Source organism: Seriola dumerili, unplaced genomic scaffold, assembly GCF_002260705.1.
Source record: "Seriola dumerili isolate Sdu_G_001 unplaced genomic scaffold, Sdu_1.0 BDQW01000417.1, whole genome shotgun sequence".
In the NCBI taxonomy this organism is placed as follows: Eukaryota; Metazoa; Chordata; class Actinopteri; order Carangiformes; family Carangidae; genus Seriola; species Seriola dumerili.
The window spans coordinates 56,334-72,136 of NW_019174672.1; the positions used below are offsets into that span (position 1 = coordinate 56,334).

Here is a 15,803-nt window from a genome sequence, read left to right on the forward strand (position 1 = left end):
ATATTTCATTGACATTAAGAATTGTGAAGTAGACGTCCTCAAAGTAAAAAAATATCTGTCCAATGGGTAAAACTCTGGTAAATTATGTGTTTCCTGGCGGCCATCTTGGAAAATGGCGGCCTTTCGAAACTTCAAGTGGCTAATGGGATTTTTCAAATTAATGGCCTTAGAGGGAAAAACACATTTGAAAGATTATTACAGTGATCTGCTGCACTAGTAGCGATCAATAAATCACAAAGCTTTGCACATTATTTTCAAACAATGTTTATATGTTTGTGGAAACTAAGGTCGACTTTGAAAAGGAATCAAGATGGAAATCTTACTTCCTGTGTCTTTGCGAAAGTAAAAAATAATAACGCATCTGTATAATTATGGTATTGAACGTTGTGTTATTGAATGATGATATAAAGGTTAAACAACAGAGGACCTAGAACCGGACCCTGTGGAACACCATGGAATGTTGACTGTTTCTGTGGTTGCTGGCCTTTATTTTCGAAAGCATCATCGTGTCATCGTATCATGAGTTTGTCAGTGCAAACTTACTGTTTTACATAATGTGATGGTAACAGTGATGCGTTCACTTACTGCAGGAAATGCTTAAATGTTCATGTACTGAAACGTGTTCTGAAAACTTTTTTTATTTTACTTTCTTTAGACTCAGATGTCAATAATTTACTTAAGTACAAAAGTAGTAGCATCAAGAAATACTTAAAGTACCAAAAGTAAAATTACTGATAATGAGAGTAATATCTATTATGTTATAAAGATATAATTATTGATGCATTAATGTTTTCATCACTTTTGTTGCTGCAGGTGAAGGTGGAGCTGTAATTACTTTACAGACTGTCAGCAGGTTTGTGAACTTCCCGTTAGGGTTCAATAAAGTTTTATCTTTAATAATAAATCATCATTTATTAATTGATTACATTTTGTAGTGATAATCTAAATCTGCAAATTAACTAAAGTTGTCAGATAAATTCCTTTACAACAAAGATTCAGTGCTAAAACTGAACTAGAGCTGTTCTCATTTCTAGCTAATTATCTGTTGTTAATTGCCTTTCTTTGACTGTTTGTAGCTTGTTGTTGTTGTCGTCTCTTTTCAGACTGAACATTTGTTTATTTTTAGTTAATTGTAGGATATTATCACTGTACTGTTTTGATATTGACTGTTTTAATGACATTATACATGTAAAAGCCCAACTATGGACAGGAGTGGAGAATTAGCAATAGCTATAAAGCTAGCTAAGCTAAGCAAGCTAACAGCCATAAACTCCTTGTGCAACACATTAGTTTCATGCCTTGTTTTGAAACTATGTTAAATTGCATCGTCCCAATCAAATGAATAAATAAACTGAAAAAATGTAGAGCAGTAAAAAATACAAAGTGCACAGTAAATGAATGAACCCTCTGGAGTCCATTTCAGTCATTTAAATGCATTCATTTCTGTCTTTGTGCGTCACATTTTAAACCGTCCCAAACACAAACTCCGCTGTACGACAAATTATAAACTGCCAGGAACCCAAGATATATGATATAACACATGTTCATATGTTTAGTCATAATCAATCAAAATATTATAGAACGGCTTAAAAATGATTGTTTTTACTATTTGTACACTAATACAGCAGAAATCTGTAAGAAATGAAACTATAATACAGCCTGTTGACACGTCAAGGGATTTTATTCCAACTCGTTTTTTGTGCTTTTTTCACTAAAATTTAAAAAATCATGTAAAATATGAACAATCAGTGTCTGTGATCGTGTCTCACATCGGCACTTTGAAATGATTTCCTCGGCTTGTCTCTACATGATGTATAAAGTTATGTAACTGTTGATAAAAGCCTGTTCACAGACTCCAGAGGGTTCCTACAGAAAATGTTACTTCGTCTTGATTTATTTAATTAGTGGTTTGAAATATTAGAAACACAGTGAAGCCTCTGATGCAGGCGAGTCAGAGACGAGTGAAACTGGTTCAGGCCTGATGATGGTGGGTGGGTGTGTCGCATGTTTTCAATTATAATTCAGTTTACTACTTATATTCATGATCACAGGTTTGTGAACAGGCCTGAGCACATTCTGCAGTCAACTGATGATCTGAGGCTTTAAATCAGCCCTTCAATTAACAGACTTTAATTATCTCAATTTAACACACACACACACACACACACACACACACACACACACACACACACACTGTCCTGCTGCCCCAAACACTCACTGGAGCACCAGATGTGGATTAATCCGCTGCTGGAAATAGTCCCTCAGTGATCAGGACACTTGTTGAAACAACATGAAGCTTTTGTTTTCATGCACATGAAGCTGGTCGGTGTTTCAGCAGCAGGTTGAAGCTCTGGTCCGTTTATTGAAGGCTACAACACGATCATGTCATCAGGTCCTTCTTTAAAAATATCAACAAACAAACAAACAGATGAACTTTGGTTGAAGACAATCATCATCATCATCATCATCATCATGTAAATAAATTGTTCCACACAGACGTGATGTTTGTGACACGCTCAGAGTCAAAGATTCAGGTGTTAAGGCTTCCAGCAGAGAGGGGGAGGAGCTTCTGAGCCCGAGTCCATCTTCAGAACCAGGTATGTTAAAGTCAGTGTTTCCCACAGGAGAATTTATTCAGCGCTGCAACTGATGATTCATTTCATTTTTGATTAATCGTTCAGTCAATAAAACTATAATAAAAAAGATATTTAGTTTAATTTGATATAAAACAGAAAAGCATGAATTCTTCATATTTAAGAGGCTGAAAACTAATGGCTGCAGCTTCTGGAGCTTTCAACCATATCTCATGGTCTTCATCACTCAAGGGGGTGACAGCTCAGTCATGTGAACAAAGGCAGAGAAAACTATGATTTTATATAATAATAATAATGTATAATTATATAATAATGATCGTTCTCACTATTGATTAATCTGAGGGTTTATTGGTAAATTAATTGATGTGGAGCAACAACTTCCTGGTTTGGAGTCAGTGCAGCTTTAAACCTTGTGTGTGAACCAGCAGCTGATCGTCACGACGACAAGCTGAAACTGAAGAATTTTTGGTCTTTATTGTCGAAACATGACGATTAATCGATTAGTAAAACAGCTTCTTTGCACCGACGACTTCAGAGAACATCGGAGGACTCTGACACCTGCAGGTCCAGATGTGTCCAGATGTGGATCAGTCTGAAACCTCTTCACTCAGCTTCCTGTCTGATCACTGAACCAATCACCAGCTGTTTGTTAACGACACATCTGTTCTTCATGTTTTATTGTTTTACTGCAGCGATCGTCTGTTGTTTAAACTGCTAATATTTATATGATCAATATTATTCTCACTAGTATTTCCTGATCCAGGAGAATGAACGTGACACAAGAAAATATCAAATATAAAACAACTGAAGATAAAGTGTCGTCTGTTCCACCTCTGGATCAGAAACATGTTGAAAAGGCTTTTTATATTTTTTATCCAGATGTTTTGAAGAGTCTGAGGAACATGGAAACATCTGGAAACATCACCAGGTTTTTATAAAAAAGGAAATAATACAAAAACATATTTTGTGAATAAATAGAAAAATGAGAAAGTCGTGATGAGGTGAGATCCTGTGTGGGAAACACTGGAACATCAGTTTCATGTACTGGTGGCTTACTGGGAACACTGGTCTTCACCTCCAGGCTCAGATACAACCAGTTCTTCAGCTGAGCGACAGGAAGAGCGTGTTTTCACCTTGTGTGTGTGAGAGAGAGAAAGAAGCCTACAGGTGGTTTTCATATGGAAATGTCAAAAACTCCACATTCAAAACAGGTTTCAGAATCTGTCCCTCCTGTCTGAGAGAGAGAGAGGGAGGGAGAGAGAGAGAGAGAGGGAGGGAGAGAGAGAGAGGGAGAGAGAGAGGGAGGGAGAGAGAGGGAGAGAGAGAGGGAGGGAGAGAGACAGGGAGAGAGAGAGGGAGAGAGAGACAGAGAGAGGGAGAGAGAGAGAGAGAGGTTGAGCGAGTCAGTGTTCACAGATCGACAGTGAAATAAAGTTTTATCCATTTGAATTGTTTTGTGCTGAGTTCAGTCTCGTCTCCACATTTGCTGAGCTGAAGTGTAAAACATTCATTTTATCCTCTCCACCTATTGGTCGGTTTTATAACCTGCTCTGCTCTGATTGGCCGTCCACGTCTCTGACTGCAGCGTCTGGGTCTCATCAGATAATCCGTCCTTCATGTGGAATTTAAAAACTGTGAATCTGGTATTTGTAATATATGGAAGAGGATTTGTAATACATGTATGAGATGTGATTTCACATTCACATGTGGCCCTGATGTGGAAAATGTTTTTTTTACTATTAAAAAAAAAATCAAAAATGGAAAACCATCATGTCCCTAATCTTCTTCTGTAGTTTTAAAACTGAAACCGAAAAAAACAAAAAACTGATCAAAATGATCCGTGTTTGGTTTTCTGACGATTCCTTTCATCAATATTTAGTTTGAAACCAAAAACCTTTTATTTTGACTCTTTGACACTTCACTTCCTGTCCCCGTCTGTCCGCCGAGCTGCTGAATGAGACATGACAACATTCATTTGTAAAAAACTAAATTTGACCTTTTTTTGTTTGGAAACAAAAAAACAAATACATCATGAGATTTTGTTTTTCAGTTAGAAATTAAAATCATATAAAACCTCGTGAATTCAACTTTTGGTTAAAAAAAGAAATGATTAAAAACAAATCGGACCATTTTGATTGATTTCATTTTGTGATTCTGTTTTTTTTTCCGTTTTGGTTTTAAAACAAAAAACACATTTAGGTTTTTTGGTTTTGAAATTAGAACTGAATTATGGATTATTGATGAGACCTGCTCTACACCTGGACACCTCCACCGGGCGGAAACATTCATATTACACAGGAAGTGCAGTGAAAGCGTGGCAGCTTCAGAGCGTGGGTCGGTGCGTTCAGGTACAGTACTGAGTGTAGGTCACCTGGGTTTTACCACAGCTCAGCCCCCAGCACACAGCAGATGTAAAACAAGCGTCCACATACAGGTAAAAAAATACAAACCAGGTGTGACATCATGCAACAGAGTCATTGATCCGCTGGAGTAAAAACATCAGGAAGGTGAACCATCAGATGGAGAACAGGTCGTCAGCTGCAGCACATTCATGAAGCGTTCAGTGTTTCACAGACTGTAACTGAGAGGATGGAGGAGGAGCTCCTGGAGGGGGAGGGGTTAAAGCTGTGACAGGAAGTGTCTGGAAAGATCAGACTGAACGACGAGGTTCAAAGACACAGAATTGATCGACTATTGGAAAACAGACGTTCGGCCTCGTGACTCAGTGTCTTCTACAGAATATTGTGAAAGTCTGAGTTTCCCAAACACGGATTTATTCTTGACGTAACATCGACGTCTCATTGATTTTCTAGTTTTTTATTCCTCGCTGCAGACAGTCAGAGCGGCGGCCATGTTGTTTTCAGGTATCTCAGTGACACCTGGAAGGAACTTCTTCAGATTTGGTAAAAATATTCACCTGGACTCAAGGATGAACTGATTAGACTTTGGGGATTTAAGGTCAAAGGTCAAAGGCGGAGGTCAGTGTGACCTCACCACACCATTACTCAAGACTTCACACAGTTTCACACCAAGGATTAATATTCTATGTCTCGATCGATCGGCCGATTTTCATTAAAAACACATGATCGTTAAATTAATGCTTGTAGTCACCGATCAGCTGTAGTCAATACTCTGGTGTCTGCGGCTGAGCTGTGTAGCCCCGCCTCCCACCGACAGGACGCCAAAACAAACAACATGTGAGAGACGTAACGAACGGCGTCTGTAATGTTGATGAAAAATGATTGGTATCGATATCAGCGGCAAAAACACGTGATGGCGGCGTCACCGGACTCAAACAGGAAACAGGATGTGACCTGAAACTAGTCTGAGTGGAGGAGGGAGACAAGCACCAGGAAGTGACTCTACTTTAGTGTTTCAAATGTTTTTAATGTCTCTCTCTCTCTAGTTTATTTATTTCTCATGAAGAACTTCTTATATACGCAAGAGAAGAGGCCACGCCCCCTCCGCCCGTGTCACACTCTGTATTTACAGTTTATTTTTCTTGTCTGTTGTTTTGGAGCAGGATGATTGTGATGTTTGAACTGATCACACATATTGATTAAAGTGAATATCAAGAAACTGGACACAGCCTCTGCCCCCCCCCCCCCCCCCCCCCCCGAAGAAAACAAGCTGAAAGCTCCGGGTGGGACTCAGCAGGAAACTCTGACTGAAACATGACGGATCTGAACCATCGCACATGATGGAGGTCGTGACACTACGGCGTGTGCAGCCCCCCCCGTGAAGATGGCCGACCCCCCGGGTGGCTCGGGTCTCCAGGACCAGTCACCCGGCGAGGTCCGTCCTCTGTCCGTCCCCAGCTCTGAGTGGACGACCGGCAGCCACGTGTCTCCGTGGCGCTCAGGTCTACGGTTCCTGTGATCGGTCATCGGGTCCAGACCCCCCCCCCCACAGACCACCAGAGACGCCTCTACAGGGACGGTCTACGCCCCCAGAGCATCATGGTCTACATGAGTGCGTTGAGGTGTCCGGAGTGTCCCACAGAGTTCAGCATCAGCGCTCTCTGGTCCAGGACCTCCCTCTCTCTGCTAAGCCCCGCCCTCTCCTGCTCCAGCATGGCTCTGTCCCGTTCCACCGCCGCCCGCTCCCGCTCCAACCACAGCCGCTCCGCCTGCACCGCCGCCCGCTCTCTCTCCACCGCCGCCCTGTCTCTCTCCACCATCTCCCTCTCCCGCTCCAGCGCCGTCCTCTCCCGCTCCACCATCTCCCACTCCCTGTCCAGCCCCCCCAGCGGCCCGTCGCACGCCTCCGAGCTGCGCTGGCTCTGCTCGGCGCCGTCGCAGAACGCCTCCTGTCCGTACTCAGAGGAAGAGGCGGGCGGAGGGGGAAGGGTGGGGCGGGACCTGTGTCTGGGGGCGGGGTCAGAGTGCTGCTCGTCGTCCTGGGTGACAGGGGTGAGGAGGGGGGCGCTGTTTGCCAGGCGACCCTCCATGGCTTCATTCATCAGGTGGAACCACGGCCAGGAGGAGGCGCCGTCTGCTACACTCTCCATCCCTACAGGAGGGTACTTCAGATCCTGGGGGAGGAGGAGGGGAGGAGAGGGGAGGAGGAGGAGAGGAGGAGGAGAGGAGGAGGAGGAGAGGAGGAGGAGANTGCCACCCACCAAGCAAAGATAGTCAGTGTTTGCATTTCAGGGGACAATAAAGAGGGCCATCTGTTCCTGTCATTCGTGCTTTATTGTTTTCCTCGGCGGGCCACTCACTTTGGAACACCACATCAAGCCCTCCGTACCTCGCAATATCTGTACTCCAGACCACCCAACATACACATACTACAGTCAAACCATGTGTACATAAAAGGCACATAAACACACACACACACACAGACAAACACATACATCGCTTTCGCCCATAGCCTTGTACAGCTGTAAGACAAGGAAGACAAGGAATGGGCTCAAAGGGCTTTTTGCATTTCGGATTTGAAGAATCGTGGTTTAAAAAAAAAAAAAAGATGCTAAGAGGGCATGGCTTTGAATAAATTCTCTGTCCTTGTCCCTCATGTTGGCACAAGTGGTAGCATGGAAAACATTGCCAAATGTTTTCCTTTCATTTCTGTTGCAAGATCATGAGAGGAAAGGAGAGGAGAGGAGAGGAGGAGAGGAGAGGAGGATGAGGAGAGGAGGAGGGGAGGAGAGGAGAGGAGGAGGAGGAGAGGAGAGGAGGATGAGGAGAGGAGGATGAGGAGAGGAGGAGGAGGCGAGAGGAGAGGAGAGGAGAGGAAAGGAGGAGGAGGCGAGAGGAGAAAAGACTACATTTGAGAACAGGGGCATCAATAAAATCAATGACAGGCTGAAACGCTCAGTTTCTAAATGTTCACGTCTTCAGCAGGAACCAATGAGCTCAGAGGAGGGAGGAGTTAAGAGACGGATCATGTGACATGTTGACTGTAACACGTTACCTTGTATCTCCTCTTCAAATTGTCCCATTTCTTTGCCATCTGGTAGGTGGAGACTTTCCCCTGCAGCCCCAGCTCCTTCAGGATGGCCCTGTGGGGGGGGGGGGGGGGGGGGGCAGTCAGACAGACATCTACAGGAGCTTCAGCTGCTGAACAATATTCATCCACATCAGAGTTTCTTACTTCCAGGCGGCTTTGGCGGCGTTTCTCCTCCCGGTGAACAACGCTTCGTTAGAGGCTCGTAGTTTAATCATCCTCCTGGTGTCCTGGTCCGTCACTGTGGTGGACACACAGGTGTGGAGACACATGAGACAGACAGAGACACAGGAGACAGAGACACATGAGACAGAGACACATGAGACAGATAGAGACACATGAGACAGACAGAGACACATGAGACAGAGACACAGGAGACAGAGACACATGAGACAGATAGAGACACATGAGACAGACAGAGACAAATGAGACAGAGACACATGAGACAGATAGAGACACTTGAGACAGACAGAGACACATGAGACAGAGACACAGGAGACAGAGACACATGAGACAGATAGAGACACATGAGACAGAGACACAGGAGACAGAGACACAGGAGACAGAGACACAGGAGACAGAGACACAGGAGACAGAGACACAGGAGACAGAGACACAGGAGACAGAGACACAGGAGACAGTTGGACATGCAGACAGACAGAAGCCTGAGGACATGTTAAAGTACACGGAGGTGGTCGGACCCACGGGAGCGCACATGCTTCCAAATTTCACGTTGTCTTCAGAGCGCCATTCCTCCGCCACCGTTTGAGGTGGAGACGTGCCGTTTCTTCTTCTTCAACTACAGAACTGTTGCTTTCTAACGAGCCTTCTTTTCTTTTTTCTTTTCATTCATAAAGTCACAACACGAGGTGGGGAATGAATTTACAGCGAGGAATAAGATCCAATAAACGACGGTGGAAATGAAACAGTCAAAGAATAAACCTGAAGATTTGGAGAAAGATCCATTAAAACAAAATGAAATATCGGAAAATGAATAAAAACAAAAGTAAACAAATATTAAAAAAAGCCAGAAACAGACTTTCTATTCATTTTCTTCATGAATTTGAAATAGTTGATAAAGTTATAGATGCTGCTTTCTGTCTGAGTGTTTATTGATCGATTCTCTCCCACCATCTTTGCCAGTGACGTCATTCACATTCCTATTGGCTCCGGTGGGTTCTGTCACAGCCAATCAGAGCGTCTGATTCAGAGACCGGACACTCAGAGGGAGGGGAGGTAGTTCAGAATTTGTTGAAGAGACAGATATTTAGAGCTGCAGAGGATGAGGAGCTGATTTGAATACTCCTCCTCCTCCTCCTCCTCCTCCTCCTCCTCAGAAGAAGAAGAAGAAGAAGAAGAAGAAGAAGAACTGATGATCAGATAAAGACAGAAACACACGTGTGAAACTTTCTGTGCTGAAGTTTTCCTTCTTTATTCTGGTTTACGGCTTTTATCTATTAAATAAGGACAAATTCAAGGTGTGTTTTTTAGTTGTAAGGGCCGTTGCCCCCGGTGATGCTGTACAGTCTTTAATGAGTGACATGTACAATCAGCTGAGGTCGTGCTGATGCTCAATCTTAGTGAAACTTTCGCAAAAGACAATTATGGGCTTAATGGGGTGAAATATATTTTCTTATGGATCAACACTTCAAATAAAACACAGAAGAAGAAAACGTGGAGCTTTAGCGTCAGACAGATAAATGACGATGAGGAACTTCTTACTTTTATAGGAGAGGTCAGAGGGCGTCGAACACTCTTCTCCGCTGGCGTCGATGTAGGTGACGTTCCCATCAGCCTCGGGGTTGTCCCCCCCCACCATGCTCTCCAGCTCCGACACGCTGCTCCTCTCCGCCAGCAGACAGTCTCTGTCGGGAGGCGGGGACGAGCCGAAGACGCCGTCCTCCTCGTTGGTCCAAACGGGCGTCACTCTGGGAGCTTTCCCCGCCAGACGTCCCTCCAGGGCGTCGCTCATCAGCTGGAACCAGGGCCACGAGGCCGGGTTGGTCTGGTTCTCCATCCCCCGGGGAGGGAACTTCAGGTCCTGCAGACCAGCAGAGAGACGGATTACAATCACACACCACGAACGTTCCTTTACCGGCGTGACACCGAGAAACTGGAACCATCAGATCATTTTTCACTTCCGCTTCAAAAACGACGTAAAACTATTATCGATCAAAACAGCTGCAGAATCTTCACGTCACACATCTGGACCAGCATCATTTCACCAGCTGTTCGGGGTGCTCACCTTGAATTTGGTCTTCAGGTTGTCCCACTTCTTGGCCACCTGGTCAGGTGTTATCTTCCCGGTCAGACCCATCTCCTTCACTATTCCCCTGAGCACCAAACACAACTATTAAAGATTTAAATAATGACTTTAACTTGTCTCTCATACAGAACAATACAGAGACCTGAAGACACCAATACTAAAAACACACACATCAATTTTCCATCAATATATAATATTCTCTATGTTCAGTTCTAAAAGCTTCAGTTTGCAGCTGGATCCTGTTGCTCTGATCTCATGAATCTTCATCACTGTGTTTTCTGCTGATTGTAAAGAGAAACATTCAGTCCATCGTTTCTCCAAACTCAAACTGTCCCAAGATGAAATCAAATGAAAGAAACATTTTTATTTCCTTTACCTCCAGGCTGGTTTCGCCGTGTTTCTCCTCCCAGTGAACAGAGACTCATTAGCGGCTCGTAACTCAATTAGTCGCCTGGTGTCTTCTTCTGTCACTGTGAGAGAGGACGGACACAAGAACCAAACCATCACAGGGTTTAAAATAAAAAAGGCTCAGAGCCTCCTCTCTTCTGATTGGCTCACCGACCTGTTGTTACTAGAGCTGCAGAGAGAAGCCTGAGAGAGGAGATGTAAAACTACACTGAGATGGTTTTTATATCTTCTGATGGATCAACACTTCAAATAAAACACAGAAGAAGAAGAAACATGGAGCTTTAAATCAACTGTAAAAACATAGTAAAACATTTTGGTGAAAAGTGCAGAGAGAGAAAATCATTTTTCAGACTGAACTTCAGTAACTGAATATTTTTCATGTTTGAGCTTTAGAATATTTCTCACTGTGTCTGATGATCAAAGGATGAATTGACATCATTAATTGATTAATTGACATTAAGAGGCTGAAACAAATGAACTGGTTAACTCAGTTAATCACAGTGTGAAGATGCTTCATTAAATCACAGATGATCGTTTCTGCTGTCACACATCTGCTTCATGACGGGACAGATGTGGGACAGATGTGTGACAGCAGAGAGAAACACTTCCTGGTTGACACAGCTCTCCATCACTGCTTACGCTTGTAGGTGAACTCTGCCATTCGGTGCAGCTCCCCCAGCGCCGACGACCCGTTCTTCTCCTCGTTATCCACCAGCAGGTCCATCTCCGACTCCGTCAGGAACTCCGCCATCCCCCCCCGGCTCCGGCGGGCTCGTTTCTTGGGCGTCGGCGACAGCGGCTCACAGTCTTCGTCTTCGTCCTCCACGATAGGCGTGAGGATGGGCGCGGCGCCGGCGAAGCGCCCCTCCATGGCGTCGTTCATTCGGTAGAACCAGGGCCAGGAGCTGGGGTTCGTCTCCACCCCCCGAGCGGGAAACTTCAGCTCCTGGAGGAGAAAGGAAACTCTGGATCACGTTTCTACATCATTCTACATCTACACCATCATTTCATCACCAGCTGACTCTTGTAGTTTGTGCACAACAAGGCGAGGAGGTCGTGTAATGACAGAAGGACGGAGGAACGTCTGACGGGTGATGGGCGGAGCTAACCTGTAAAAACATCAGGCCTCATTCAAGAACCTTTTCCTGCTCTGATCCCAAACGTCTCACACTTCCTGTCTGCTCAGTGTTTTACATCTGATTCAACAAAAACTCCAAGTGCACAGCCTGAAGAACGTCACGGGTTCATTGATCAGATCTGATCAATAGTAGATCTGACACAGATCATTCTGAGGATGTCAGAAGGTACAGGACGTACTTTTACTTCAATGGAGTATTTTTATACTGTGGTATGAGTGAAGTAAAGACAGTAAACAGTAAAGAGCTGCAACACACAGAAAAATAATTTGCAACAATCTGATTAATGGATCATTTGATTGTTTCCAGCTTCTCAAACGTTGTTTTTACAAACACACAGGAACCTGAGAATCTTTGTGTTTTGAACCACTTGATGAAATGAGGCTTTAGCTCAAGTTAAATTTTTAACTTGTGATGGATGTAGAATAAACTTTTACTGCAGCTATTCATTTATAATAATATAAGAGTTTTCAAACAAAAGAAAGTACGACAAACACATTTGAAGCTGATGAGACGGAGGAACATGTGGAAGCAGGTTCCGTCTGTCCATCATTTCATCTGTACGTCACAGAATCTTCTGAATGAGAGGAAAACAAAATAAAGAACAAATCAGATCGTCCGTCTGGATCTTGCATGAAGCTCAGGCTACGTCCACCCTACTACCTTTGAGTTTTAGAACTCATCTCTTCTTCCTGCTGGACGCGTTTTATTTTGGAAAGCTGTGGGGTTGTGTTTTATTTTGGAAAGCTGTGGGGTTGTGTTTTATTGTTGACATCACGCTGGTTGTTAGTGGAGCTGCCCCTACCTTGTATCTCCTCTTCAGGTTGTCCCACTTCTTGGCCAACTGATCCGTGGTCAGCTTCCCCTGAAGACCCAGTTCATATAGAATGGCTCTGCAACACGTGAAGAGCAGCAGAGTCACACACTGACCCCCCCCCACGAACAGGGACATGATTCAAACAGAGAAACATCTTCTCTTCAAAACACATTTGTAGAAAATAAGGTTTGTATTGAAGATGTGGCGTCACAGCTGATCCACTACAACTCTACTGTGTTTGTGCTCCTCTGTCCTCGGGGTCAGAGCTGAGAGTAGAAACCTTCAGCTGAGACGTTCCCCGGCTCCCGGGAAACTTCCTCAACATCACATCAACAATTTAAGCTTATGAACTTCAGAGATGTGAGACTTAAAAACAAGTCGTATCTTCATCTGTTATTTCAGTGAGTCCGACACAGACTGAATCAACATTTAGTCTCTAATCTGACTCAGTGTTAAAGAAGAGCACGAGTTAACGCAGAGTCCTGGAGCAGGTGTGGAACTCACCTCCAGGCCGGTTTGGCTGAATGTTTCCTGCCGGTGAAGAGCGCTTCGTTGGCGGCTCGAAGTTTGATCATCCGCTCCGTCTCCGGCTCCGTCACTGTCGACGAGAACAACAGGTTCGAGTTCAGATGCAGAGAACATCAACAACACGTCTGTGAAACACACAGCGATGATGTCGTTGCTAAGCTCCACCCACTCTTATAGGAGCACTCCGTCATCCTCCTCCAGCCCATGGGCACGCCCTCGGTGGGAGGAGCCTCTGTGTGGACCGTCCCATCGTCCTCCGCCGCCTCTGCTGCCACCGTGTCCTCCATCTCCGTCTTGATGAGGAACTCCAGGATGTCGGTGTTCTCCTGGTTCTGGTTGGGTTGGCTGTTGCCACGGTGACCGGTGTTGGCGGCGTTCTCCGGGCTCAGCACCAGGTTGCTGTTGTAGAGGCGACCCTGCATTGCTTCATCCATGATGTGGAACCAGGGCCACGACTCCACCACGCCCCCGATGTTGTCCTGACCCTGGTAGGGCTGCTTCAGGTCCTGGAGAACACAACAAGGATTACAGAACCCTGAAGGAACACGGAGAACATCTCCTGACACAACACCGTTAGTTTACAGGTGGAGAACCGTGATCGGTTTCACAGTTTTTTAAACCAGGTGACTTCCTGTGGGCGTGGCCTCTCTGCATCACACCTTACCTTGTACTTCGTCCGCAGGTTGTCCCATTTCTTGGCGATCTGGTCGGCTGTCAGCTTCCCCTCCAGGCCCAGACCTTTCAGGATGGTGCTGAGGGAGACGGAGGAGAATCAGAGCAGGTGAGCTGAGAGGGAACCTCACTCACACAGGTACCTGCACAGGTATGAAGTCTCAGAAGGGGGAGGTCGGGCTCATACCTCCACGCGATCTTGGCAGAGTTTCTTTTCCCGGTGAACAGAGCCTCATTGGACGCCCTGAACTCAATCAGCCTCTTCACATCCTCCTCCGTCACTGCAGATGCAGGGGTCAAAGGTCACCAACACTGGCAGGTCAGCAGCTGCTCACCTGTAAATGGGTGCTTACAGATGTAAACACACCCCACTGTTACTTACTTTTATAGGAGTTTTCTGGGAACTGTGGCAGCGGGTTGAGGCCTGACTCCATCGTGATCATGGGGGAGAGGGTCTGTAGTCCAGGGGCTGCGAGGGAGCGAGGGGGGAGCAGGGGGGGGGGGGGGAAGAAGGGGGGGAGGCAAGGAGGGAGGGGTGGAAGTGTGTTGGTATTCAGGCCTGATGCTAACTACATCCGCAGCTTTCCCGCGTTGTTCCTCCTACAGCAGCGCTCCTCCGCCCCTCGCGTGAAGCAGCGCCGGTGGGAGGGTTACCGTAACTTTCCCCAGGCGGTGGTTGTCCGTGTCCTCCGAGGATAACTCCCGGTGAACCGTTAAAAGAAGCAGGCTGCGAGCTAGCACGGGCAGCTAACCTAAACAACAAACCGAAGCGGACACGGGCTTCCCGCCGCTCGACGACACCGGCTCCCGTCGGTTTTGGCTCCGTCCGACTCCCGCCGTCCGACGGTCATTTATGCCATCACCACGGGAGCGAATAACACAGTAAATAAAACCGTTACCGTTACCGGAGCTAGCCTACATCCCGTTTCCTCTGCTCCGAGGGGAGGGTGCGTTCGATATCGCCGCCCGGGCCTGCTCTCCGTCACGTGACCTGCTGCTCGGGAGGGCGGGGTTTGATGTAAACGTAAACAATCCAGCAAACTGTTTATGAAGAGACCTTTCACATTTAATACAGTTAGAACTTAAACTACCAATTATTTCAATAATCGATTATTCTGATAATTATTTTTCTGATTAATCAATTAATCATTTAGATAATAAAACATCAGAAAACAGAAAAAAAATACCATAGTGTACAACAGATGTTTGGCATGTCTGCTTGAACTGTCACCTAATCAATTACATTTTCTGAACTTTATTTGTAAATATTCCACTTCTGTTTGATTTGATTAATTACTCATTCTTCTTTGTTTTCTTTGTCTTCTCGTCTTGTTTTTGTTTGTTTGTTTGTTTGTTCTATTTGCTGTTTTCATATTGANCATTATCGATTATTCTGATAATTATTTTTCTGATTAATCAATTCATCATTTAGATAATAAAACATCAGAAAACAGAAAAAAATACCATAATGTACAACAGATGTTTGGCATGTCTGCTTGAACTGTCACCTAATCAATTACATTTTCTGAACTTTATTTGTAAATATTCCACTTCTATTTGATTTGATTAATTACTCATTCTTCTTTGTTTTCTTCGTCTTCTCGTCTTGTTTTTGTTTGTTTGTTTGTTCTATTTGCTGTTTTCATATTGAGTATTCAGTAAAAGTACCAACACAACAATGTAAGTAAAAGGACACACGTACTCTCAGCTTCATCTGCAGTAAAATGTCTCCTGTTACTGAGTCACCATCTCTTTGCAGTATTTTACATACTTAATTCTGGTCTCAGTAATTTCCTCAAACAGTTGCTCACTGTCGTTTCTATCAAACAAACAGGAGGATATAATGTATTTGTTGGGGACTATTTTCAGCAGTGGATTAATCTGCATGTGGTGCTGTAGGGAGTATGTAGCAGGACGGTGTGTGTGGGACTGAG

General features: G+C 44.8%; 1 protein-coding gene across 1 annotated transcript; it reads right to left on the bottom strand.

The window, feature by feature from the left end:
* Window positions 1-6,558: 6,558 nt before the first annotated feature.
* Window positions 6,559-14,348, bottom strand: LOC111233713. Its single transcript, XM_022761594.1, has 13 exons — window positions 14,252-14,348; window positions 14,057-14,150; window positions 13,862-13,949; window positions 13,367-13,703; window positions 13,174-13,267; window positions 12,658-12,745; window positions 11,356-11,662; window positions 10,685-10,778; window positions 10,288-10,375; window positions 9,765-10,083; window positions 8,190-8,283; window positions 8,010-8,097; window positions 6,559-7,128 (listed from the first exon to the last, which is right to left on the bottom strand). The coding sequence occupies exons 1-13, from the start codon at window positions 14,310-14,312 to the stop codon at window positions 6,559-6,561; spliced, it is 2,322 nt and encodes a 773-aa protein (XP_022617315.1). The 5' UTR covers window positions 14,313-14,348.
* Window positions 14,349-15,803: the final 1,455 nt, after the last annotated feature.

Coding starts and splice junctions, on each gene's coding strand:
- LOC111233713 (XM_022761594.1), bottom strand. CDS start 14,312: ATGATCACGATGGAGTCAGGCCTCAACCCGCTGCCACAGTTCCCAGAA. Junction 13,950..14,056: donor TCTGCCAAGATCGCGTGGAG/GTATGAGCCCGA, acceptor CGTCTCCCTCAG/CACCATCCTGAAAGGTCTGG. Junction 12,746..13,173: donor TCAGCCAAACCGGCCTGGAG/GTGAGTTCCACA, acceptor CACGTGTTGCAG/AGCCATTCTATATGAACTGG.